General features: G+C 38.8%; 1 protein-coding gene across 4 annotated transcripts in view; it reads right to left on the bottom strand.

The window, feature by feature from the left end:
* Positions 1-25,807, bottom strand: part of myo1hb (myosin IHb) — a 34,064-nt gene extending 8,257 nt beyond the window's left edge. Inside the window, exons 1-33 of one of the 4 annotated variants that reach the window (XM_056267438.1) lie at positions 25,687-25,802; positions 25,304-25,485; positions 25,117-25,212; positions 24,925-25,022; positions 24,434-24,522; positions 23,694-23,872; positions 10,515-10,676; positions 9,912-10,027; positions 9,120-9,318; positions 8,934-9,014; positions 8,677-8,856; positions 8,462-8,560; positions 8,218-8,331; positions 8,005-8,076; positions 7,480-7,599; positions 7,317-7,384; positions 6,926-7,031; positions 6,688-6,768; positions 5,100-5,191; positions 4,207-4,301; positions 4,082-4,128; positions 3,897-3,977; positions 3,521-3,626; positions 3,306-3,423; positions 3,087-3,200; positions 2,891-2,967; positions 2,704-2,772; positions 2,498-2,582; positions 1,757-1,919; positions 1,560-1,643; positions 1,370-1,463; positions 1,194-1,249; positions 919-1,054 (exon numbers count right to left, since the gene is read on the bottom strand). In XM_056267438.1, coding sequence (XP_056123413.1) covers positions 919-1,054; positions 1,194-1,249; positions 1,370-1,463; positions 1,560-1,643; positions 1,757-1,919; positions 2,498-2,582; positions 2,704-2,772; positions 2,891-2,967; positions 3,087-3,200; positions 3,306-3,423; positions 3,521-3,626; positions 3,897-3,977; positions 4,082-4,128; positions 4,207-4,301; positions 5,100-5,191; positions 6,688-6,768; positions 6,926-7,031; positions 7,317-7,384; positions 7,480-7,599; positions 8,005-8,076; positions 8,218-8,331; positions 8,462-8,560; positions 8,677-8,856; positions 8,934-9,014; positions 9,120-9,318; positions 9,912-10,027; positions 10,515-10,676; positions 23,694-23,872; positions 24,434-24,522; positions 24,925-25,022; positions 25,117-25,212; positions 25,304-25,485; positions 25,687-25,750 — 3,523 coding nt within the window. In that variant the 5' untranslated portion in view covers positions 25,751-25,802. Of the gene's footprint in view, positions 1-918; positions 1,055-1,193; positions 1,250-1,369; positions 1,464-1,559; positions 1,644-1,756; positions 1,920-2,497; positions 2,583-2,703; positions 2,773-2,890; positions 2,968-3,086; positions 3,201-3,305; positions 3,424-3,520; positions 3,627-3,896; positions 3,978-4,081; positions 4,129-4,206; positions 4,302-5,099; positions 5,192-6,687; positions 6,769-6,925; positions 7,032-7,316; positions 7,385-7,479; positions 7,600-8,004; positions 8,077-8,217; positions 8,332-8,461; positions 8,561-8,676; positions 8,857-8,933; positions 9,015-9,119; positions 9,319-9,911; positions 10,028-10,514; positions 10,677-12,845; positions 13,062-22,394; positions 22,514-23,117; positions 23,449-23,693; positions 23,873-24,433; positions 24,523-24,924; positions 25,023-25,116; positions 25,213-25,303; positions 25,486-25,686 lie in introns of those variants that run through there. The other 3 variants (XM_056267440.1, XM_056267439.1, XM_056267441.1) reach the window with 3 other exon arrangements.
* Positions 25,808-26,014: the final 207 nt, after the last annotated feature.

Raw genomic sequence — 26,014 nt, 5'->3', positions numbered from 1 at the left:
TAGGCTGCTGCATTTGCTGCAGAGCAACCAATAGGCGCGCGAGCTGTTTCGCCTATGTCTGCTTGCTGCTGCAAAGCGTTTTACATTAATAAAAAATTAAGGATAATTTTTGGCTTCAATATCTCGCGGAAAAGAGTTTTTCCCCTAGCGTAAGCTATTACGCAGTACTCGTTCCCTCTCTAGAGAGAACCGAGGTTACGTTAGTAACCGAGTACGTTACATCCAGCCGCAGCCGATGTCGATCACACATCTAGTCTTATGTGTCCTGTTCTGATTGGTCGCTTCAGGTCATGTGTTTCTCTGATCTGTTTTCTCATTGGTTCATTGTTTGATTATACACAGGTGTTCCTTGTTAGTCATTAGTCTCTGTGTGCATATATAGCCCTCATGTTTCCATTGTTCCCTGTCTAGCTTTGTTCCGTGTAACAGTGAGTTTTGTGTTTCATGTTCATGGTCAAGTTTAGGTTGTCAAGTCAAAACTAACCAATATTTTGTATTTTTTCACATTTTGTTTAAATAAAAGACATGAAAACAAGAACATGAAATTAAACAAAAAACAGACGTGACAAATTACATGCACAATTGAGAGGCTGCACAGCATAAACAAATAAAATATTGAATATTTTTATTAGATAGTTTTATTTAGATTTTTTTACTTTCAAATTATTTATTTCTTCTAATTTAACTCGATGATTTAAATTTGAGCTTTTTAATGTTATAAATACGTTAGATCAAAAGTAATCTAAAAAAAATGGTTCATTATATTACAAAAAAATGTGTAATATTATAGATTACATTACTAATTACAATTTTTGTCATGTAATTTGTATTCAGTAATGGACTACAATTTGTAATCTTATTTGTAAAATTTGTCATTTTAAAGTAATCTACCCAGCAGTGTTGGACATTAAGATTTACCTTTAAGTGAGCTGTAATTCACCCTCTGTTTAATTTTGGCCTCCTCCACCAAATACGCAGCAGCCTGGGTGAAGATTAGCTGTCTGAAACGTGGCCGAAAGCCATTCCTGTCATACTTAATCACTGGAACACTGTACTGTATAGAGAGAGAGTTCACAATAAGTTTTCCCCTGCCCATGATATAAACATCTGTCTGACTGAAAAATATATAGATCTACTGTACTCATAATCAAACAAGCTCAGAAATGAGTACATACATGTGTAGGTATATTTACCTCAATGCCCTCAGGACAAATCAGCTGCAAGACTTTGACGTTCATGTCCTGTTCACCTGAAGACAATAAACATAGAAAGAGCAAAGTTTTGTAATGTTTATTCATAAGGAATAACTTGATTTTTGCATTTACAATTACAGCAGCAGAAGTATATAAAACAAATCATAAACTCTTACTTATCCTAGTGCCAGCAAAGGGTTGGCATATGCTCTGAGGGTAGTTCTCTTTTCTGCCTTTGAATATGTCACTGGTCAGTGCTTTGATTTGCAGCTGAAAATGAAATGGAACTGTAAAAGAATTCCAGCCAGAGAATAAAATATGAAAATAAATGTTCAGATAAATGAGAGGTGAAAATGACAATTTTACCTGCACCTTTCGCTGTGCACTGATCCCTCGAACATACTTCCGTACGAGGAGACGTGTGTGCAACTTACGTAAGAGCACTGAGGCCTATAGATTAATTTATAACAATGTAAAGTTTCATTAATGAAATCATGAACCTCAGCTATAACAATAACTTTGCAGTGTTTCAATGATAACGGGTCCAAAAATATATGGACTACCTCTTGCATTATTGGTGGAGGAGTCAGCCAAGTAGTTTTGTCTAGTACTGATTTTGGCAGATACTCTTTGAGTCGAGTGAGGTAGCTCTGTCTGACAAAGGCCAGATATTCAGAGTTGTCCATGCTTACAGGCTGATTCCTGTTCATGAAGCCCTTGATAAACCTGCAAGGATGGGGGAAAAAATATCTTAGAGCTCCAACATCATCAAATTTGATTGTTACCTTAAATAGTTACATACATTACTGTTCAAATGTCAGTAAGATTTTTTAATGTGCATTCATTTGTTCAAAATAGTCAAATAGTTTGAAATATTATGGTTAAAAATAATTTGTAAATGTACTAAATTAACCCATTTCACTAAATTTTAAAATGTGATTTATTCATGTGATGGCAAAGCTGAATTTTTAGCAGCTTTTACTCCTGTGCAGTGATCCTTCAGAAACCATTTTAATATGTTGAGTTGGTGTATTTCTTATTATTATAAGAAGGGGGAGGGGAGGGAAACATTTGAAAACAGTAATACATTTCCACATAAATATAAGTTCAAAAGACCAGCATTTATTTCAAATAGATATCTTTTGTAACATTTTAAACGCCTATACTGTGTCTTTTGATCAAATTGATGCATCCTTGCTGAATAAAAGTATTCAAAATTGTATTCAAATATTAAAATAAATCCCAAACATGTACATGTAAAAGCAGAAGTAACTGACAGAAAGGATCTGACATGATTGTCTCACTTCTTGATGACTTTGACAGCCCAGGCTCTTCTTTCCCTCTCTTTTCTGGCCTGAAGGCCCCGCCAACATGTTTCAATCTTGGTAGCTGTAAAAAATGAATTAAAAGTAATGTTATGTACAGGGCCGTCGCTAGAGGAAGGTTCTTGTGATTTCAACCGATGGTTTTCATATTAACTCTAGTGTTTTAAACAAGAAATGTTCAATACCTGCTTCTCTCTGCCTTTGATAGTCTTCTTTCACCCTATAGCCTTTGTATTTGGCCTGGATCCTTGTGGCTGTAACAAAAGAGATTTGAGATATCAACCAGTCAGGTCAAAGCTGGCATTGCAAGAATCATTACTAGACCTTCAGGGGATCCCAGCCTTCTTTTGTCAGATATTACTGGTGCCTTACCCAGTTCATGCTTGCAGACCTCAAATGCATCCTCAGTGGCAAAAAGAGTCCTTGGATGGCGAATAAAGATTTTTGTCCTTGAGAAATTAGAGGGAAAAAATATTTTATAAAACATGGACATTTTATAGGTAATGGATATTTCCTGGTCCTAGAAGAACAACACAGTCTCATTGCAGTAGCCTGGTACAGTTTGTACCTTCCCATCTTGTACTCGTTTGGTTTGTAGCCAAGGTGTTTGATGAGTTGCTGCACTCCCTCTGCTGGTGTCCCATTCCAGTGTGGCCATGTGTCAGGACATAGAGCCTTATATCTGCAATGATCGTGTTTGCAGGTGAGAAAAAGTGAGAACAAGCACCTGATACAAAAGATGTGTGCAAGTTACATTGTTGGAAACACACACACAACGCAAATGCACCTTTTTAGGAAGACTTCGTATCTTCTCCTATAAGCAAACCCAGCACGTCTGACTCTCAGGTGCTCCATTAACCCCAGGTACTTGACTTGATGTCTCACCATGACATCATCAAAGTGATCTGAGGTTAGGCGAGTCAGAGAGAGGTCACGGGCACCGTCTAGTAAAACATTCAGCAGACAAAACCACTAACAAGAGGTGTGAAGTGAAAGGCTCACCTGGCTGCTTGCAGTGGTTGGGTTTCAGGCACCGCACATACCATGGTTCTTTGGTCATGAGGATTTCAGTGAGGCCTGCAAGGCTGCTCTTAAACTGGGTGGCTACCTGTTCACAAAAACAGGTCAACAAGGTATGTTTGATTCCAGTACATTAAAGAGCTGCCACTGCTTAAATAAAGGTAAAGTTGGAAATAATATCATGAGTGGCTCTCAGGTTTTCAATCTGCTATGTTAACTAAAATCGTATAGTCAAACAATCTGTAAATTTGTTTCTTATTGCCAGAAAATGAACACAAGAAAAACATTTTAAATATATAGCTCAGGCTGTTATAATTATTTGTTTTTAAGTTATCTATTTAAACATCTGTCACTGTACCGTCTCAGGTCTTTTCTTGCCGTCAGGTTCAATAGCATGGAAGCAATGCTGGATAATACTGTTCTTAGACTGTCGCATGACCTTAAACAATAACAAATAACTTTTATCTGTATGACTATTTCATAGTCATTATTTTTTTTTAAAGATGACCAATAGAGAATACATGCTGTGGGGAAACCTCTTACCTCTTTAATGTTCCTGTACAGAAGATCATTATTTTTGTCAATAAATCCTGACAAAACAAAAAGTTCAAGATCAATAAATGTTTTAAGATAAAAACACTTAAAACAGTTTGCACTGAGTATCTTACCAACAACTGAGTAAGTAACTTCTCCAGCATAGTGTAGGAGTCGAAAATCCCCTCGTTCCAAGGTCTTGCGGGTTTTCTGGTCAGCCAATTTGTGCCTGAGATTTAGAGACAATGAACTGGATTCATAAATGAATACAGTACCTTACAATAAATACAATACCTTTGCAGCAGTACAAATTCTACTGTACCATGGCACTTCAATTATACTTTGCATGTGAAGGTTTTAGCTGTTCAGCTATATCACCCTTACAAGTTATATTACATGGCAGATACAGATACAAAATTCAACAATTCAAGTCACCTTTATAAAGACCAAAAACATGTTTCACAGAAGTTAATGCTACAATATTTGCATTTTAGTAGTCCTTCACCCTTAGTAGTCTTTCACCCAATCAATGCCCATGAGTCAATCTAGTATGGCCTAGAGAACACCTTGTATACACAACTTGGTCATGTCTATATTAAAAGGGTTGATGCATATTTTCCCACCACGGGAGAAGGTTTTAGCTAAGGCCATTGACTGTTATATCAATATAAAAGCAAGCGATCTACATTCAGGATTTACACAATTAGCTATTATTATTTTTTAAGGATATAATTTAATGCAAGGGTGTCTAATCCTACTCCTGGAAGACTGCCGTCCTACAGAGTTTGGCTCCAACACCTGCTTGGAAGTTTCTAGTGATCCTGAAGACCTTGATTAGCTGCTTCAGTTGTGTTTAATTAGGGCTAGAGCTAAACTCTGGAAGGTGGCCCTCCAGGAACAGGATTGGACATCCCTGTTTTAATGCCTACAGAAGAGTCATAAAATTAATAAAATCATCCAAGTACTATGATAGCACATAAATACTGGTGTTATGTCCGTTTAAAAAGAATTTAAAATGTTTACCCACGTGACAAAATGAGGGTGACCGCACATCTTCTCCTCTAGCTTCTCCAGGAATGTAAAATCTGTGGCTTCTCCAGGACGCAGACATTCTTCATCCTTTAATGCGGGATACATGACATAAAGACTGTGACTTGGGGTGTGTTCACACTTGGCAGGTTTGATTCGATTAAAAGAAACTAAGTGTGTGTAAGTGTGAACGCTGCCATCCAAACCCTGGTGCGCACCAAACAAGCTGACCGAGACCCCTGAAAAAAGGTCCAAATGAACTCTAGTGCAGTTTGACAGAAATATGAACGCAGCTACGGGTGCTTTCATACTAGCACTTTTGGTGTGCACCTGGGTTCTATTGACGTCAGAGTTTGGTTCCTTTGGATGATGTGAACGCTGGTGCGCACACACGAACCATACCCGAGTACGTATAAAAAGGGTGGTCTACGCCTAGGGTATGGTTCATGTGAACTCTGGTACGGTTCACTGCTGATTGTGAATGCAATCGTACTAAATTGTTGAAAGTAAACTGCTATTGATGACGTATGATTCGATAAAGCTCTGGCTGCGTTCGAAATCACATACTCTCTTGAGTAGGTACTTATTTTCAATAAGTAATTACTTCACGACCACTAAAAAGGCACGTTGTGTGTATAGTATGAAGGTGTGTGTAGTATGAATGTCCGGACGTACTACATTCACCATCCACCATTATCATGTGACCTATCAGCATCAGTTACGTCGCTTCACTGGCACTGCCATTCACAAATCCTCTCCCGTGGCCTCATGGGAAAAACTTTGTGAGAAATCAACCAACCAACAAACGATACAATAAATACAAACATTTGCTAAAATTCAACTTTGAAAAAAGACAACAATTTTCTCTATAAACGACTTTTTAAATTTACTTGTGATAAAATATATACTTTTTTTAACGTTTTTCTGGGTCCATCAAGAGCTTCAAAGTTTGTCCTGATAAACAATTGTTGCCTCCTGACATTAAAAATTAAAACTTGGACGTATGATTCGATAATGCGCACCATGTTGGGTGTATAGTATGCAAGTGTGTGTAGTATCAGGATCAGTTACGTCGCTTTACTGCCATTCACAAATCCTCTCCCGTGGCCTCATGGGATAGTAAAGTGTCCATCGTATGCAAACTTCAGAATCTCGGCAGAAGTAGTAGGTCATCCCGGTACTTTTTGCCTACTCTTTTATGTGTACTGTGAATTCGGACATACTTCTTTTGTCACATACTGTTTTTCATCTACTATATAGTAGGGAGGAATGCAATTTCGGATGCAGCCTGTGTTTGTGTGTGTTCTCCCTCACTTTCCTGCGTGACTAATGCACTGCAAGCAGAGAGAATTGTCTAATTTCTGCTCGCCTTCAGCAGAAATGGACTCCCGCGTTCTTTAGAACATTTGCAGTACGGCAGATAGACACAAGTGCCGTTATGTGCTGACGCTTTGAAAACCAAAATATAAAAGTGAGGTGAGCAACGCTGTGCATTTTCCTGCCTTCAATCGGACCAGACAATTGAACTAAGCGTGAAAGCACCCTTAATCATGTAATGTATGTCAACTTGAATCCATTCTACGTACCAGTACTGATATGATGCCTCTATGTTTCTCCTCCACCAGGTCACAGATGATCTTATTGTTGAAGAATGGCACTGGCTCCCACTAAAATGCCAACATGCGGTAAAAAAGTTTATCAATGAAAATATGGCAAAGCACAGAAAGTGAGGTAGATCTGTGTAACAAAGCATTTACATAACATTACTATGTAGATATCTGAAAAGGCCTTGTTGATTTCAAACTAATGTTGTATGTACTTCACCTCGATTCCCTCCATCTCGTACTCCTCCTGCTCTGATTTGAGGGTGAGCTGGATGAAAAGCTGCTGAAGCTTTTCATTGCAGAAATTTATACAGAACTGTTCAAAACTGAGGAGCAAATCACCAGTAATCATATGCATGGTAAACAACAATCCATCAAAATATTTATCTAGTAGTGAACAAATATAAGACAATTTACATGCAATAGCAATAATCTCATCAGTGCAGCGTGTTTCTACTTTACAGTAATGACACATTTATTTGTGTCTAGAGGGCTTGTTCTGAAACTATATTGATAAGAAGGTTACTAATTGGTTTTAACTAATTAACCCATTTTAAGAGTTTTCTTGAAGGAAATGTGTGATGTGTATGATGGCAATGCTTCAGTGTCACCTGTTCACATCAAACACCTCAAATCCATAGATGTCAAGCAGTCCAATCACCGTCTTTCTGGTTGAATCCTGCATTGATAGAATAAAATAGATTGAACACCTAATAATCTATTGACTAATTCATGTATTATTATATACCACTATTAAAAGCAGAATTTGCATACCTTATTTGCCAAAGATTCATTAATCTTATTAACGAGCCATGAGAATGTGCGGCCATAGATGGCTTTGGCTAGTGCATCCCTGGCATACTTTGCATGTTCAGCCGTGAAAGGGCTTAGAACCTGAAAATGATAGATACTACATAATTATGCATTTCCGAAGTATAGAAACATATCATACTATTCCATCTCTTAAATAACTTTTCAAAATGATTTTAATATTATTTAAAAATAAATGTATTCACCATTTAATACTAATTGTCCAAAACACCTTCATATGGGAATATGAATGTAAAACATACTTTTTATGGAACAGTTAATGTGTCATACAATATATATTTAAAAATTGCATATAGGCTTTAACAAGTACAAGCAATATTGCAGTAAGCAATAGTTATGTAAACATACTAGTATTTGGGTCACATTAAATGTTGTATTTACTTGGCATAAGAAAAAGATCTAAAGTGGATGAGTACTAGAGCATAGACAATACTAATAAGCCAATGTTCAGAATCCTTCTTTCATCACCTCTTCTGCTTTGGCTTCTATCTTCCTGTGAGTTAAACCCTCCTGTAACATGTTTGAGGGGATGCCCAATAACTGGGATGACATGAATAAAGAAGAAATGGGTTGCAACAAAGAAACAAAAGTCAGAGGTCAATATTGCCATTACAGTATAAACTATCCCATTTTGAATGCATAAATATTCCAAAACTTGATATAAGTGACAGATGAACATACCTTTGACAGCCAGTGCACTTCTGCACTGCTGTTTAATGTGGCATAACCCAGAGCACTGGCCTCAAAGTGAACATTCCCGAGATGAAGGACACTGGCAATGATCGCAAACAGATGCTAAAAGAAGACCAAAAGTATTAAACAATTACCTCTCTTTCTAAAAATCAGCCTTCTACACTGACCCAGTGACCCACCGGACAAAAACTCAAATCAACATGCTCGAACTCTCACTCTGAGAGCATCTTACCTCTATATCTTTTTCACTAAACTTAACGATAGTAAGAGCCTTCTGTACAGTTTTCCAGTCACTCTTGTCATTAATGGAGCTCACTTTGGCACATTCTCCCTGTCCAGAAAATAGATTTTGAACAATAAAATAAATATACTTTGTTTATGGCTCTGATAAGTCTATGCATCATCAATTAAAATAAAAAAAAGTAAAGTAATATCTGTGTTTCTTACCTGAATAAGATAGCGGTAGTTCTGACAGTTTCGCTCCAAACCAAGCCAGCGAAGAAGCTCATCCTCCCCTCCCTCAACTAACTGATAGAAGATGTGGAAGTTCCTCTCTCCATGATTTTGGTGGACCACCCTTGACTTTTCCAGTAAGTAGCTTAAGATGTGGCCACCGACAGCTGCTCCCTAAAAGAATGAGCAAGTATTTATATTTGTAAGGAATGCTTTTCTGCTATTCTGCTTCTGTCCGAATAGGACTTTACCCGATGGTCAAACTGTATGTCCATATACTTTCCAAATCGACTCGAGTTGTCATTTTTCAGGGTTTTGGCGTTTCCAAAAGCCTGTAGAGATAAAGCCCTCAGCATTAATACTTCACATTGTGCTACACTTTGAGCATGCACACTGTCCAATGTTTTCAACTGATCATTTTAGACAAAGGTTCTGACCTCCAGCACCGGATTGGAAAGAAGGAGCCGATCTCTCACGTTGTCCAGGAGTCTAGTGCTGGGACAGCTTACTGCATAGAACTGCAGGACTTTCTTAGAGGCCTCTGTCTTACCCGAACCACTCTCACCAGAGATGAGGATGAAGTGGTTGTTGGTTTCACTAACCATTGTCCGGTACACGTTATCAGCAAGAGCAAATCTGAGAGGTCAGAAAAACTACATTTAAAACAATGATCTTCAAAGAAGAATATAAGTAAGAAAACATAAGAAAGTAAAGTTTAAGAACAAACAGTAAATGTGTATATACACTGCCATTCAAAAGTTTGGGGTCGGTAAGATTTTTAAATGTTTCTAAAAAAAGGTCTCTTGTTATCATCAAGGCTCCATTTATTTGATCAAAAGTTGTAAAAACTGTTATATTGTGATATATTTTTAAAGTTTGAAACAACTGTTTTAATACATTTTAAAATGCAATTTATTCCTGTGATGGCGAAGCTGAATTTTCAGCAGTCGTTACTTCAGTGTCACATGATCCAACAGAAATCATTCTAATATGTTGATTTTCTGTAAGAATTTCTTATTATCAATTTTTTTCAGGATTCTTTGATGAATATTTATTTTAAAATAATTAATAATCATTTTAAATGATAAATACTAAGAATATTTTTTTGTAAAAATGTAAAAGTATTTACTGTCACTTTTGATCTATTTAATGTATCCCTGAGGAATAAAAGTATTAATTTGTATATATTGTATATAATGTATTTTTCCTGTGTATATATGCAAACTCACATATGAGGAGGCAGCTCAAAAAAGTTGACTCCCATATAAATGTCCATTTGTTTCTTGGTATAGATACCCAAGTCCTTATATGGATTTACTGACACTAGGAGGGTCCCGATGTAGGTCTAAGTAAGAAAAACAAAGACATTTAAGAAAAAATGTCCAGTCCTTTGCCTCAAAAGAGTATTGAGTTATGATCCGAGTTCAATAAAACATTTTAAAAATATGTTGTCAACTTTTAAAAAGTTTGATTGGAACAATCTACCAAAAAATATAAACTCACAGGTTAAAGAAGGATCATAATGAAATATAACTGTCTCAGCAGTTTCGTATAGGAGGTTTATCTTTGTAAAGTGCCCTTGATAACCTTCTCCATGCTGAATCATCAGCAAAGTGAGTTTCCAGTTCTTGCGACAAGGCAAATGAGATGTATAGAGAACATTTTCACTTTGTAGGATACCTGCTGTGTGCAGTGACCTATGTTCAGCATGAGAGTCCACATTATTCTCTACCCCATCTCAATAATGAAAGTAACAGTGATACTGGATATTGCATTGCCGGCCTTTATCCCAGTCTATTCTCAGAAGTCACATGAGTGGGTGCAGGACTCACATATATAAGGTTTTCGTTGAACCGTTTTCTAAGGTTGTCCATAAATGCAGTCTCACTGGTGTAGGCGTCCAGGAGAACAAAGTCCTGAATGCCCACCCGGTCCCGAGCCGTCAAACACCCCTCCATCTCCTGTAGGATCCGCTGGCAGCGCTCCTCTAAACTCTGTTAATCACAGACAAGAAAAATAAAGGAACAGGTGTCGATCAGCGATTCCAATAAAAGGTAGATGTGTTTTTACACATGTGTACATTCTTATTTCAAGGAGAAGATTAAACTGCACAATAATAAACCGATTTTTAATTTTTACTTTTTATTTTTATGTCACAAATATTCATGATTTTTCCTGTTTGATTTACCATTATGAACTGTTGTTTTCACCTTGTTTTCAGGCTGTAAGTTCACTACAAGTTTGTGCAGCAACAGCATTAGAAGTTGCTTGAAATAAGTGTTTTGTACTTAAAAATGATCTTTAAAACACTTATTTATTTGACTTATTCAAGATCATCACTAAATAAAAATAAAAAAAATCTTAATGGTGATTATTTAACAATAGTCTCTCACAGATGTACACAAATGACCAACATCACTGACTTTCCTTCACTCTGACTTTATTATATCACTCTACATAGGGTAATATATCATTTTGGATGTGGCCTTGAACAAATCCTGTCAACAATATGACATGAACCGTCTGAGCCCAGCCTTACTTATCTAATCTAAAATGTTTTTTCTGCACAGTCCATCATAAGGAACATTCATCAATCAGCACTGATAACGGCAGGGTCTACCTTGGTCTTTTGACAAACAGGAAGGATATCTTTTTGTGTGTTGATAAAGTCCTATGTCCTCTAAAAAAGTTATTTTAAAAAAAATCTTAAAAATAAATAAACTCGTTCGTGACATAGATTTGACAAGGTGCTGGTAACATCTTTGGTCCATATTGACATATTGGCAGATTTGTCAGCTACACATCCATGATGCAAATCTCCCATTCCACCACATCCCAAAAGTGCTCTATTGGGTTGAGATCTGGTGACTGTGGAGGCCATTTGAGTGTAGTGAACTCATTGTCATGTTAAAGAAAATAGTTTTGAGATGATTGGAGCTTTGTCATGGGGCGTTATCCTGCTGAAAGTAGCCACAGAAGATGGGTACACTGTGGTCATAAAGGGATGGACATGGACAAAAATACTCAGGCTGTGGCTTTAAACAATGCTAAATTGGTACTAAGGGACCCAAAATGTCCCGAGAACACCATTACACCAGCAGCAGCAGCCTGAACAGTTGGATCTTTACGCCAAATTCTGACCCTATCATCTGAACGTCGCAGCGAAATCAAGACTCATCAAACCAGGCAACATTTTTCCAATCTTCTATTATCTCATTTTGGCGAGTCCGTGCAAATTGTAGCCCGTTCTTAGCTGACAGGAGTGGCACCCGGTGTGTTCTTCTGCTACCGTATATCTGCTTCAAGGTTCGGCATGTTGTGTATTCAGAGATGCTCTTCTGCAGACCTTGGTTGTAACGAATGGTTATTCGAGTTACTGTTCCCTCTCTATCAGCTTGAATTAGTCTGGCCATTCTCTGGCATCAAAAAGGCAGTTTTGCCCCCAGAACTGCCGCTCACTGGATATTTTCTCTTTTTTTGACCATTCTCTGTAAAACCCTAGAGATGGTTGTGCGTGAAAATCCCAGTAGACCAGCAGTTTCTGAAATACTCAGACCAGCCCGTCTGGCAGCAACAATCATGCCACGCTCTAAGTCACTTAAATCTCCTTTCTTCCCCATTCTGATGCTCAAATTGAGCTTCAGCAGATCACCTTGATCATATACATGCCTAAATGTGTACACATGTTTACAGTGTACAAATATAGCAAAAATTCACTATATATTCAAAGGCTAAATAATTTATGTTTTGTTAAAGAAAAACACTAGCTGATACTAAATTGTATTTGTTGCAACAGTGTGATTATTGATATGACATACTATTGATATACATACTATTAGTAGTAGTCATAGGCTACTACTCCTAAAAACTGTTATATAAAAAAAATATTAACTGAGCGAATTTACATGGTTTATTTTCAGAGAGACATATCACAGTCAGCTGTATTTTAGCCCAGCTGCACTGACATGCCCTGCTCAGGATTCACTTCAGGAATACATTTAAATCTACATTTGCGTAATAATTTGCATAAATCTTTTTTTTTTTTTTTGTTTCTCTCATATTACAGGCCTATCTTAGACCTTAAAAAAAATATTTTGAAAATATATTTAAAGAATGCACATTTAAAAGATAGTTAAAAGTAAAGTAAAAGTGGGATCCCTTACCTTCAGTGCAGTGATTGTTTCTGTGTAATGATGTGGGAACTGTGTGATCTTATCAGTTTTGTAAAGAGCATCTGTGATTATTTCAAGTACAACAGGAAACAATGTCATATCACACTCACCACTTCACCATGGGAAGTCATTAATAAAAAGTTTGCTAAGGAAACGGGGGTCTGCGGTGTATGTGTGTGTCAAGAAACATCTGTCTAAAACAGAAAAAGTTATGGATTTATTGTCTTGCATCCTGAAAAAGCTCTGCTCGGCATAGGTGTGTCCTATCTTGGTTCCTTTAAACCCGAGGCAAATCTATTTCTATCAGAGATTACACGGTTTCTCTCCGTTCCTGTCATGGGATGGAATTTAGGCCAAGGTCACAGGCTTACAAAGAATAAATGAACCATTCCTGTCTGGGTGCTACTGATGCTTGATTTACCTCTAAGAACAGATGAGACACACTCTCTCTCTACTCTCTCTCTCTCTCTCTCTCTCTCTCTCTCTCTCTCCTCTCTCTCTTCTCTCTCTCTCTCTCCTCTCTCCTCTCTCACTCTCTCTCTCTCTCCTCTCCTCTCTCTCTTCTCTCTCTCTCTCTCTCTCTCTTCTCTCTTCTCTCTCTCTCTCTCTCTCTCTCTCTCTCTCTCTCTCTCTCTCTCTCTCTCTCTCTCTTCTCTCTCCTCTCTCTCTCTCTCTCCTCCTCTCTCTCTCTCTCTCTCTCTCTCTCTCTCTCTCTCTCTTCTCTCTCTCTCTCTCTCGTATCATATTTGAAGAAGTCCAGTTGAAACCACAAGATGTGCACAATAAGTTACAAGTTTAATTTTCTAAACTGTCCAGGGAATATTAAAACAGTTTTGGATAACATTAGTAAAATAAAATGTTACACTTTTTCGATCGTCCACATAGACATACTATAAGTTACTTTGCAACTACATGTCAACTAACTCAGAGTATAGACTGTTGGCTTAGAGTCAAAGAATAAGTTGTATGTATACTTGCAAAGTTACTTATAGTCAGTATATGATGTCTGTTGGGGGAGCATCAAAATCAAATGTTAGCAGATATTAAGCAGACAGTCTAATACTCTAATGACTGGAAGTTGACATAGTTGCAAAATGACTTATAGTTAGTAAAATGTCTGAAGTGGACTATTGAAATAAAGTGTTATCAAATAAAAATAGCTAAGTAAGCTGCAGTCTATTGTACCACAAAAGCAAAAGTGCAGACAGAGACTAGGAAATGTTCTGAAAGATAAAGCTGGCATCACATTTGAGTTCTGTCTATAAGCTGGCAAAGAGCACTCAAACTAGAGCCAAGAGGGGATGCCAAGATTCTGGCAGTCTGTCAGTGTTCCTCTCTCATTACACACAGCATGTTATGTATTGCATCTGTTTAGAAGACAATCATCATCTTAGCTTTAAACTCGTTGTTTTAAACTTTTCTTTCTTGGTACCAATAACCAACTGAAAGACTTTTTGTTTTACTATAAAATTAGGTTGCAACGTGAATATTTAGATATGCATATAAATGATACAATATGATATATATCATGATGATTTATTATAATAATATACATGATTATACTATAGTGTATATCTGGTGTATACACATTTGTTTTATTACCATTGGGTAGTTTGAGCTTGCTGATATTTTCCTCCTGTAATTACACAACTGATCAGGTCTTAAAGTCCCCCTGTGGTGAAAATCAAGTTTCTAATGTTGTTTTATATGTCAATGTGGTGTTTTAATATGCTTTAAGACAAACCATGTGCAAATTCATAAGTCAACACCATTGCTGTGTATTTTCTCCTTAAAACCAAAGACATTCTCAAAAACACGGTTTGAAATCATTGGTGTTTCTGACGTCACAAACTACATTGTAACCTATCACGTCAATGAGTGGATCTCTGAGCTTGTGTGAGTGAGTGGAGGCAGGGCTAATTATCATATTCATAGAACCACGTATACTAAATGAGGAAAGGGTGTGGAGTTACATTCAAGCTATTTTAAGGCATGAAGATTTTTTTCCAAAGAAAAACATTTAAATATGTAATTTTTATGATCAAAGGTGAGTTTTAAGGGATACAATTATTGACTACAAGGGGACTTTCCGTGAGGACTTAGATTTCCACTTTGGTGTCAATGTTATTAGATACATCTTGTTGTATTTCCGAGTGAGTTATTGAGACATTAAAGCTGATTTTGAGGGAGAAGGAAAGTCTATCTGGCTAACTGACCATCATCTGAGAGGCCACGCTATTGTCCCAAAACTTTAGTATGTCACAGGATCCTGTGGATCCTACTCAGCTCACAATATGGCTTGAGACTTCGGAAAAAGCTAGAGCTAATCATTGGTCACTGACCCACATTCTTCTGTAAAAGTCAATAAACAAAGTCTTGACAAATATTTGCAGCTAAATGTCTGATTTTACCTTTTTGAACCTATTTACACCATTTACATGGATTTCTCTGTTTCTATTTTTAGTATATATATATATATACATATATTAAGTATGAGAGAGAACTCAAACCCAAATAATACCCCCAAATAATAACATTCTCACTGTCGTTTGCAGTCACATTTGCATTAAATATTAAAACAAGTCTCAAATGTAAAAAAAAAAATTACACAGAGGAACTTATAGAGCAAAAATTATTTAGTACTTTTTGTCAGTTTGTGTATTATTAATTTAGCATTCAAAACAAATATGCTTGTAATATGATAATTTTCAGTCACAATCTTGAGACAAACATTTATACTCTAAATAGACACAATACTAATTAATCTTAGGCCAAATTAAAAAATGGCACAGTCAATAAGGATCTGAAATATTCCTGAATTACCTCAGTATCCATTGCTTTTTCCAGAATAGATGAATCTTTATTCTCCTGGTATTAGTCCAGTGTTCAGTAGAATAAAGGGCTTTCAGTGCCCAGTTTGCCCTGGCATGATGAAAACTCAGACCAGAAGAAGACACATCTAGAGTGATTCACTTCACATTCAGTCGTGATCAATTCTGCTTGCTTTTTCTTTCTAAACGTTCTTCTCTTTCTCTATCTCACGTTTCTATCCATGGTGAAGAGCTCTCGTGACATTATTTCACTTTAAGCACCACTACTAAACTCAGCTCTTGGTCTGCTCCAAGATGCTGAATGATTCATGGAGGGGCAGCAAGAGAAGATCTCATTCAGCACCTCTCCTTAGCGGCCGCTGCCCCACCATGTGTAACACAAGGCTGTGGAAACCTGAGCTTGCACCCTACTCCCTCCCCTCCTGTCTTCTTCTGCACAAAATTACATCGTTGGAGTCTAGTTACTGATCTTTGATTAGGTGGATCAGTTTTCTGCTAATTACTACCCACTCACCAACACGTGGCCCGTGGCTCATAGCCCATTTGGTGTAAAATTGTCTCCGTTTTATTTTTTTACAAACTGATAGATGTGTAATTACTCAGACTGCTGGGACGGTCTGAACAAATGTCTATAGAGAAGCGCTTCCTGGACTCAAATGAATAAGTTTGAGGTGCTCTTTGGATAGAAAAAAACATGTAGAAATCATCAGGAACATCCAAGGAACTCTCTTTAGAAAAGTTAAAAAGCCTTTAATACTATGGCTTGGTCATAATCACGGTCATTTGAGGTTCTGATGGAACCCGAGTCAGCGGATGTTTACCTCATTACTGTAAAAGTATGTAAGTACTAGACTTCCTCAGGTAATGTATGGTTCAGTTGCCCTACTTACTTGATGTATTTTTAGTTTCATGTCTTGAGATATAGATTTTTTAGACAGGGCCACTACCCCTAAAAATGTCTATGCACTGCCCTGCTTTTGAACCAATTATTTTCAGTGAAAAGGTTGAACAAGTGCACCAAATAAGACTGGAATGGATTTAAAACAGTTTGTGTCCTCAAATGTGTCCAACTCAAAAGGCAGTAATATTGTCTAAAACCTAGTCATCATGTCTGCTTTTTCTTTGCACCAATAAACCACTCCAACCTGTTAAAGTGCCCCAATTATGCTATTTTAAAGGTTCCTAATTTTGTTTTGGAGGTCTCCTACAACAGGTTTACATGCATCAAAGGTCAAAAAACGCTTTCATTTTCTCATAATATACACTGCACATCACCACATTACTCAACAACTCTCAAACAACTCGTCCGAGGATTTAGTCTCTCTAAATCCCTCCTTTTCGAGAGCCTGCTCTGCTCTGATTGGCCAGGCGGCCCAGTTTGTTACGATTGTCCTTCCGCTTACAGCGCGGTTACACACGCTTACTTTAGCTCCGGTGGCTTCCTCAGTCCTCAGCGATCATGCACACTGTAAAGACAGTAAGGATTGCATCGATTTTACCATATCAATCCGAGCACGAGTCCGATGATGAAACATTGGAAAAACTAGTTATTTAACCCGAACCTCCATCGCAAGAGCGACTTGGATGTTTCCAAGTGATACGCTACTCAGTTTGACGTACATTATGAGATGTTGCAACTGTAATTCCTCACCATAGGCATTAACATATGTCATATGTATATGTCCATCAACAAACCGATGTTTCTAATTTATTGCAGTGCACATGTGGAAACTGTATCATTAACTGTATCAACAGCACATACGTTAGCCGAGCACTAACGTGAATGACTGATGTAACATTAAAGTTTGTTAAACAAATATTGCTCCATCGGACACAATGACGGGAACACAACAAAATATTGGGATTGTAGTTGTACTGCTGTGGTATCATTGAAAAAGTTTATTTTAACCACTGATTCTTTGCAGCCTCATTATTCGGAAGTGAAAATAAAACAAATGTACTTTCACTGCATATGACACAGCTCTTCTCGACATGATGTTAATCATATGACAAAGCTACAGTGTTTGAGGGCGGGTCAAGTTGTTCGCCGGCCGACAACGTAGAACGAATCGGTTACCTAACGTAACCTCGGTTCTCTCTAGATGAGGGAACGAGTATTGCGTAAGCTAGCTTACGCTACGGGAAAGATTCATCTTTTCTGAGAATTTGAAGCCAAAAAATTATCCTATAATTTTGTATCCATTGTCAACGCAGTTCAGCTGCAGCAGACCATGAGCGGGCTAGCTAGCAGCTCATTGGTTCGCTCACAGAGAACTGCTTAAGCCTATGAGGAGACGCGAATGAACTCTCGGCCAATGAGAGTCTGACCTGCTCTCATTGCGTCAGAGCCCGCCGAAACGGGCGTGGTCAGAGAGTATAAATTAGCGTCCCCAGGCTGTAAACTCTGGTTTTCATAGAATGAAGCGAGAACGCTAGGAGCACAAGCACGGCCAGGAACGCAATACTCGTTCCCTCATCTAGAGAGAACCGAGGTTACGTTAGGTAACCGATTCGTTCTCTTACGAGAGGTTCTCTCGTATTGCGTAAGCTAGCTTACGCTACGGGAACACCTGGTCAACACCGTGCGTGCTAAGCATCCACTATGAGTCCCAGGGGAGACCCCGGGGAACCCTTATGAGTGGGAATAATTATATGTACCTGTGACAAAGGCCAGCAGAGCGGGCCGGAGATTGTGTAGTACATAAGCACATGATAGAGAGGGACAGAGCGAAACCGGTCTGTGTGAATGACTCCCTATAGTGCAGCTCAACCAGAAGAGCTGTAACCTACTAGACTGCTAGTAGTTTAGCCTGCAAGGCGGGAACTTCCAGATTGTAAAATCTGACAAAGGTGGAGGGGGAAGCCCATCCCGCTGCCACACAAATGTCATGAATGGAAATTCCGCTGGACCATGCCCACGATGAGGCCATGCCTCTAGTGGAATGAGCCCTGATGCCCAGAGGGCATGGCAGGTCTTTTGATGCGTATGCGGCTGCAATGGCATCAACTATCCATCTGGATAGAGTCTGTTTCGAGGCGGCCAACCCCTTGGTGCACCCACCGAACGAAACAAAAAGCTGCTCGGATCGTCTGACCGGAGCAGTGCGAGTAATGTATAATCTCAGGGCCCTGACCGGACACAGGAGATTAGAGTCAGATTCGCTATCGGATGCAGGCAGAGCCGATAGGGAAATAACTTGTGCCCTGAACGGGGTACCAATCGCTTTTGGGACATAACCATGTCTAGGTTTGAGAACGACTAAGGAGTCATTGGGCCCAAACTCGAGACAGGAAGCGCTACTGGACAGCGCGTGAAGGTCTCCCACACGTTTTACTGACGCGAGCGCGAGCAGAAAAACTGTTTTGAGCGAAAGGTATTTGAGGTCCACGGTGTTTAGCGGTTCGAATGGAGGGGCTTTCATAGCTTCGAGAACTATGGAAAGGTCCCAAATCGGCACCGAAGCGGGGCGTGGGGGGTTCATCCTTCTAGCTCCTCTGAGGAAGCGGATGACCAAGCCATCTTTGCCCAGTGACTGGCCGCGCCGTGGTTCAACGAACGCTGCGACGGCTGCCACATACACCTTGAGAGTGGACGGGGACCTGCCCTTGTCCAACATCTCTTGGAGAAAAACTAGCAAGGAAGGAACCTCGCATAACCGTGGGTCCAAGTTTCTGTCGGTGCACCTTTTAGCCCTTTTGCACAATAGTTTTGCTATCTCCGAACGGAGCAGTGTCACTGCTTCTGGGTTCACAATAGTTTCTAGCCGCGCTCGAAAACGTGGAGGGCGGCGGTGAAACTGTAAGCGATAGCCTAGCCTTATTGTGTTTAGCACCCACTGGGAAATTCCCGGAATAGCTTCCCACGCTTTGAAGCGTAACGCTAAGGGGTGAATGGCTACATGGTCCCCGTTGCTGCACACAGCGGGCTGCGCGAGCGCGCTCAAAGTGTTTATGACAGCTGGACTTACACTCAGAGAGGAGTTTAAGGGCCGTGTAACAGAGTGAGCAGAGGTGGGACGCGCACACGGGCTCGTGGGCGCGCTTATGTACTCTGAAACTCGAGCGGGTTGGAACCGCTTTATGAGAGTGGGCTCTGTGAGAAACACGGGAACTGAAATGCTTTTGTGTATGAGTGAACACAGTGTTGTGGGCACATTTTCTACACAGGAGGCTTTTATGCTCTTTTTGAGATTTCTCTGGGTCGCCGTGAAAACGGCGTTTGTGCTCATGCAAGCGGGAAAGGGGACCGGCTTGGTAATGGCGGGGTACACGGCTGTAGTAGCCGCGTGAGCGGGGACTAACAGAGGGCGAAACTTTGACGGCGGTCCGGCCGCGGCGGGAGAGCGCCGTCTTTTCCTCAGCTGTGCTAGGCAGACTTCGAGTGATCAGGTTTCAGCGTGATCCTAGGCCGAGGCCCCCGAGGAGGCGGCGCGTCTCCTCATAGGCTTAAGCAGTTCTCTGTGAGCGAACCAATGAGCTGCTAGCTAGCCCGCTCATGGTCTGCTGCAGCTGAACTGCGTTGACAATGGATACAAAATTATAGGATAATTTTTTGGCTTCAAATTCTCAGAAAAGATGAATCTTTCCCGTAGCGTAAGCTAGCTTACGCAATACGAGAGAACCTCTCGTAAGAGAACATAGGTGGACATTATGCAAATGTTTTACCCCATGACGTGTAGCTATAATACAGTGGGATTCGAATTCCTGACAACTCGTTCAGGAGGTTCAGAAGTGATTCTTTCTTTTGGGAGACAATAACTTTATTTATAGAGCACTTTCGACTTTACAACTTTGAAGACCGTTTACATTCACAGACAGCTATATTACACACTGCAAGAAAGGTAATATTCAGAAAACCATAATAGGGGCACTTTAAAATCAGATCAGTTCAATAGTAATTTAATTAAGGATTTGACTCTTGACACTATAAATATTTTGTATAATTATAGTATTTTACTGTAGTCACACCTTAATGGAGCATGTCTGCCACTATTTTTACATTGACATATTACATTGATAGTCTGCAAGATCTGCCAAAGCTTGCTGGCACCTGGTCAAGCTGGTGGTGACCTGACCAAGCTACTAGATTGGACCAGCTACCATGCAGTGAACTCAAAGTTTATTTAATAGCAAAAATGTTTGTAACGTTAACAAATACTTAGGTTATGACTTTAAGTTTTTATGAGCTTGTTTATGTCTGCTGTTGTTTGTTGTATTATCAGACACGCAGTGAGTGATGATGTTGTACACCACTGTCTATTGGGTGCTATAGGTGCAAAACTGTATATCGAATATAAGACCTAATTAATATATCAGTCATTCAACCTGCATTAAATCTAACACTAATGACAATAAACACCCTTATTATCATAATAGAAAAAAAGTGCCTTATGTATGACTTTTGTGGTTAAATGTGTGAAATTAAACGTGTACACGGTTGTCATAATTACGCGGTGAACTAGTGATGGAGTAAAAGTTGAACCGTTTTTTTATCAGACTTCCCATCCATGATGTGTACCACACTTGAGTTAAATCATATTTACTTACGAAGCGCCATATGTCATCCAAATGTTGCCTTTCTGTGGGAATTCCAAACCAACAGGATTTCCGAGATGGTCCTCACTGCAGAACATGAAATCCACGGGGAGGAGTCGGATCCAGATCCAACTCCTCCCACCTTACATATACCTAAACCTACCCATCTCCGCCCCCTGATCCCTAAACCCACCCCTAATCCCTAAACCCACCCCTAATCCTACCCATCTCCACCCCTTGGATCTGGATCCGACTCCTCCCCGTGGATCTCATGTACTGCATTGAGGTGCTACTGGGATTTCCAGTGAAGTAGGCTATAGCCTATTCCTGAAGCCTGACTCTGCTTTTATCAGTTTGACATTTATCTCCTCCGCCCACATCATTATCTCCTACTCCTACTATGAAAAAAAATAATAATGACAAAAATAAAACTTGAAGTTTGTTTACTGCCAAACGCAACTGCAAAGTCCCTACCTGTTTCCAAACATGTTTCCTGATCATCTAATTGGTCAGCCCAACAGATAGGACCGCCCCCGAACTAATGCCATTGGCTGGGGTAATGTTGCTACGTTGGGAGTAATGTTTTGATAGTATCACACACCGTTTGCTATTTCAAATTCGTAATTCCGATCGGATTTTTCTCCAATGACTTCGCTGTAGACAAGATTCCAAAGGTAAACTAACTTTCCACAACATCTTATTACTAATCATTTACCTTTTGATAACACGTGGCTTCAAAACATTTCATTTTTAAATTAATAAAAGAATACATTAAAACAAAAGGTAAATGCATTGAACATCAATTAGCAAATCAATACATCATGGTGTAAAATGATCCGTGGAATCACAGCATAGCCCTAAAGATCGGATATTCCACACAACGTGGCCATGTTAATGTTCCTAGTCCTAATTAGTATCCCCGACTACACCTTTGACCTAATTTATACGTTAGTGGTGCAAGCTGATACAATGGTAAAACATGCCCTCTTGTAACTAAACAACACACTTCAGATAAATAGGAACTAAACTGACCGTGATAGTAGATCCTCAAACATTACATGGTGTTATAAGGTTTATAATGTAAACACTGGAGGAAATTAATAGCTACACACACATAGGTTACGCTCAGTATTCCAGTATCAAGAAATAAGCTTGAGCAGTTAGTAGATCTTACCTTAGAGTTCAGGCAGTACATGTTTTAAGGAAGACAAAATTCACGTCCTGCTTGGTTTGTTTCAATTGAGAGTCCCGGGAGAGAATGGGACAGTGCCAGTGGTGCAGAGAGGTACCGTACTGTCTGTGCGTTGGTGTCCAGAGTAAAAAAAAAAAACGACAAGGTCCAAGAAGAGTTGAAGTGGGACACTGGTTATTATGGCTGCATCACCTGAATTTATGGACATCCCACTATGAAACATGCTCTACATGTGCTGTCGTAGTGTCCTATTTTTCTTTTCTTTTCTTTTTTTTAGTTTGCGACTGGCCTCATTCCCAAATGCTCAAGGCAGACTACACGGTGTGATCTATATACAATACATTGTGATTTTTTTGTACAATTCAAAAGAAGCTATTGAAATCAGCATTGCGTTGTCTAAAAATGACTAACATTTTGGGCAATACTTGAGGATTGTGTTTAATGCTATTATATGTTTCTTTCTGCTACTTCTATCTGTCCAAAATGATATCTTAAAATCACATTCACATTTTCATCCTGAGCATTTTGATTTAATATCTTTCATCTTAGTTTAAATATCTATCTATCTAACAGGTTTTTGTTTTTAGTTTTTAATTTGAAGCTGACATATGTGTTCAGTCCATAAAATAACACTCCTTTTGTCTAATATCACTAATGAATGACTACATTCATTTACTGTATTAATTTATTGTCCAAATAATGTAATTATTTGCATTATAACAACTGGCATGATGATTACAAGGGCAACTTCACTACAGGGAGTTGTGACCTATTTGCAACATAACTGCAGCATAAAATGCAACACATTTAACTGTAATGTAGAATAATGAATGTCCATAGCCCCTCTGTTATACAAAAAAAAAAGTTTTTAAAGAATAAATAGCTCAATATTATTTCAGAGAGCTGTCCAATCAATCGGACTCTTTCCTGTTGCTTTAAGTAGCATGTTAGTTTTAGAAAAGTGCCTACATCCAAAGAAGCCAAAATGTGCCGAGTATGGTGATGGATGTGAAGTCTCAAGGACATGATGACTTTTCTGGGGGGGAAAAACAGCCAGTCAGATATTCCTTAAAACTACTGCCTCGTAATGATTTTTAAAGGTCCAGTTTTTAGTTACCAGTGCCACTGTATAACTGCAATATTACAATCAACTGTGATTATTCATACCACAACTGCACCGTGACAGGTATAACAGTAAGCATTCAGCGTCTTTAATAAGTAAAAACCTTTTATTCCTGATAAATATATTTACATTTCATAATTGTGTCTCCATGAACTTACTCTGTCAATCACTCTGCCTTTCCTCTGAGCATGCGAGCCCCAAAGCAGAAAGACCAGGCCATTGAGGTTCCTGCTGAGCCACAGGACCACAGCATCTGTGAAGAGCTCCCAGCCTTGACCCTCATGAGAGGTGGGTTGTTGAGCCCTCACTGTCAACACAGAATTCAGCAGCAGAACACCTGACAATGGAAAGAACATTTACAGTCAACTTAATAAATCAGTTAGGTCTAGCTTTCTTTACAAATGATGCTATAACTTGTAACAGGCTCATTCACAACTGTTCAGAACTTTGAGGTCAGTAAGATTTTTAAATGTTGTTGAAAGAAGGCTGTTATACTCACCCAGGCTGCATTTTTAAAATCAAAAATACAATCAAAAATAAAATATTTTAAAATGTGATGGCAAAACTTACTTTTTAAGAAGCCATTACTCCAGTCTTCAGTGGCATGTGATGCTTCAGAAATTATTCTAATATGCTGATTTGGTGCTCAAGAAATATTTCTTATTATTATCGATGTTCAAAACAGTTGTAACATTTTTTAACATTATAAATGTCATTGCTGTAATTTTTGATCAATTTAAAGCTAGACACATGCAGTTCTGTTTATTAACCACTAGAGCACCAAAAGGTATGGACTGCAGCTTTAATACATCTCTGCTGAATAAAAGTATCAAGACTTTGAAAAAAAAAATCTTCCTGACCCCAAACTTTTGAACGGTACTGTATGTTGATCACCTACCCTGTTTAGCCCATTCTGTGAGGTCTCCATGACCTGGGTGCTGGAAACCAACAATATCTTCTGTCAGCTCCTTAAATATGTTTTCCAAACTGCAATAAGTGAAGCAAGTAAACAAATATGGAAATACAGAATTCTCATTAGATATTTACAGTAAGAGGCTGTACACGCAGTAAACGTTTTTCCATTCCACTATGCTCCTTTTCCATTGTTTTTTTTATGTAAAGACAGACATGTTTGATATTTGCGCTCGTGTCTTGCCTCTTTTGCAGCGTATCACTTATGAAACACCATTCTAAAAATGCAGGGCTCAAGTTAACAGAAAATCTTTTTTTAAACGCGTCTCTAGACCTTGTTGTTGTTTTTTTACGTTGCACTGTTGTGCGTCCTGCACATTTAACCACAAAAACACGCTCTGTATGAATTGCCTAAGATTTAATTTTGGTCAGATGATTGAAAAATAGGTATTTTCACAGTTCAGTACAATGCTGTACCTAGGAGGAGGAGGTTTAGGCCTGAGCACACTGAAGCCCAAACCATGGGCTTGACCTGGATGGTGATAGGGGTCTTGCCCAAGAATTACCACTTTTACCTGTCAACACAAACACAACCTGTAGTATATTGAAATTTCACTGTAAAGCACTTATCTTTTATACCTCTCCCTTTTTATATATTAAGGAACTTACATCTTCAATTGCGCACAAAGTTGTGCTATAAAACACCTGCTCAGGGCTGGGATAGACAGTAAAGCATTTCCTCTCCATTGTAACAAAAGACATTAGCTGGAAAAAAGAATCAAAACAGGAACAAGTCTTTTTTTACTTTCTCTTCTTACTGTTATTTTGATAATGTCTCACACTGCGTATCACTTACCTTTGTAAAATAAGGTTTTGTAAATTCAGTCCCAATTTGTCTTCGCCAGCTTTCACCAACAGGTACAGGTACATTTCGTCTGGCCAGTCGTTCCAGTGCGGCGCGTCTGTTCTGCTCTATCTGATGCAGCTGCTCCTCACTCAGCTGCATGTTCTCACCACTAACTTGTTTTCTGCAGGATGCTGTATCATTCACAGGGGGAAAAAACAGGAATAGCACACACTCAGTATAGCACTCTTTATGAAAGGACTGTAGACGTGGTCTGCCAAAATATGAAGGCCTAGGAAATGCATAAAAGTTGAATACATAATTTTTTACACTAATTACCTGAAACAGTAATTTAAATACAGAGCTTGTTGGACTTTCTCAGAAACTTAACCTACCTTTTGACATGCCCAAAGCAAGATAAGTGTATGCACTGTTGGCGTTTTTTAAATACTGCTGCATCACTGTTATGCTGCCATGTCATGCAAATTCAGGTTCGCTCTGCCATTTGCAAAACTGAAAGCGAAACTTCAACCCTAAACCGTGTTTCCTAAACCATGACAGTAACTGTTAGCTGAACATAGACATGACAGGTCACATGATCTTGCACATGTTGTGTTTAAATATGACTAAATGTCAGACCTAGTGATATTACCTGTTTAAATTATTGAAAACATGAACATTTTTAACCAAAAGTGAGATCTCTCTTGGTAACATTGACTCTAG

The sequence above is a fragment of the Rhinichthys klamathensis genome, unplaced genomic scaffold (genome assembly GCF_029890125.1).
Source record: "Rhinichthys klamathensis goyatoka isolate OS25496 unplaced genomic scaffold, OSU_Roscu_1.1 h1tg000259l_1, whole genome shotgun sequence".
Classification (NCBI taxonomy): Eukaryota; Metazoa; Chordata; class Actinopteri; order Cypriniformes; family Leuciscidae; genus Rhinichthys; species Rhinichthys klamathensis.
The sequence above is the reverse complement of the archived record's forward strand: the minus strand, read 5'-3'. Positions and strand labels throughout refer to the sequence as shown.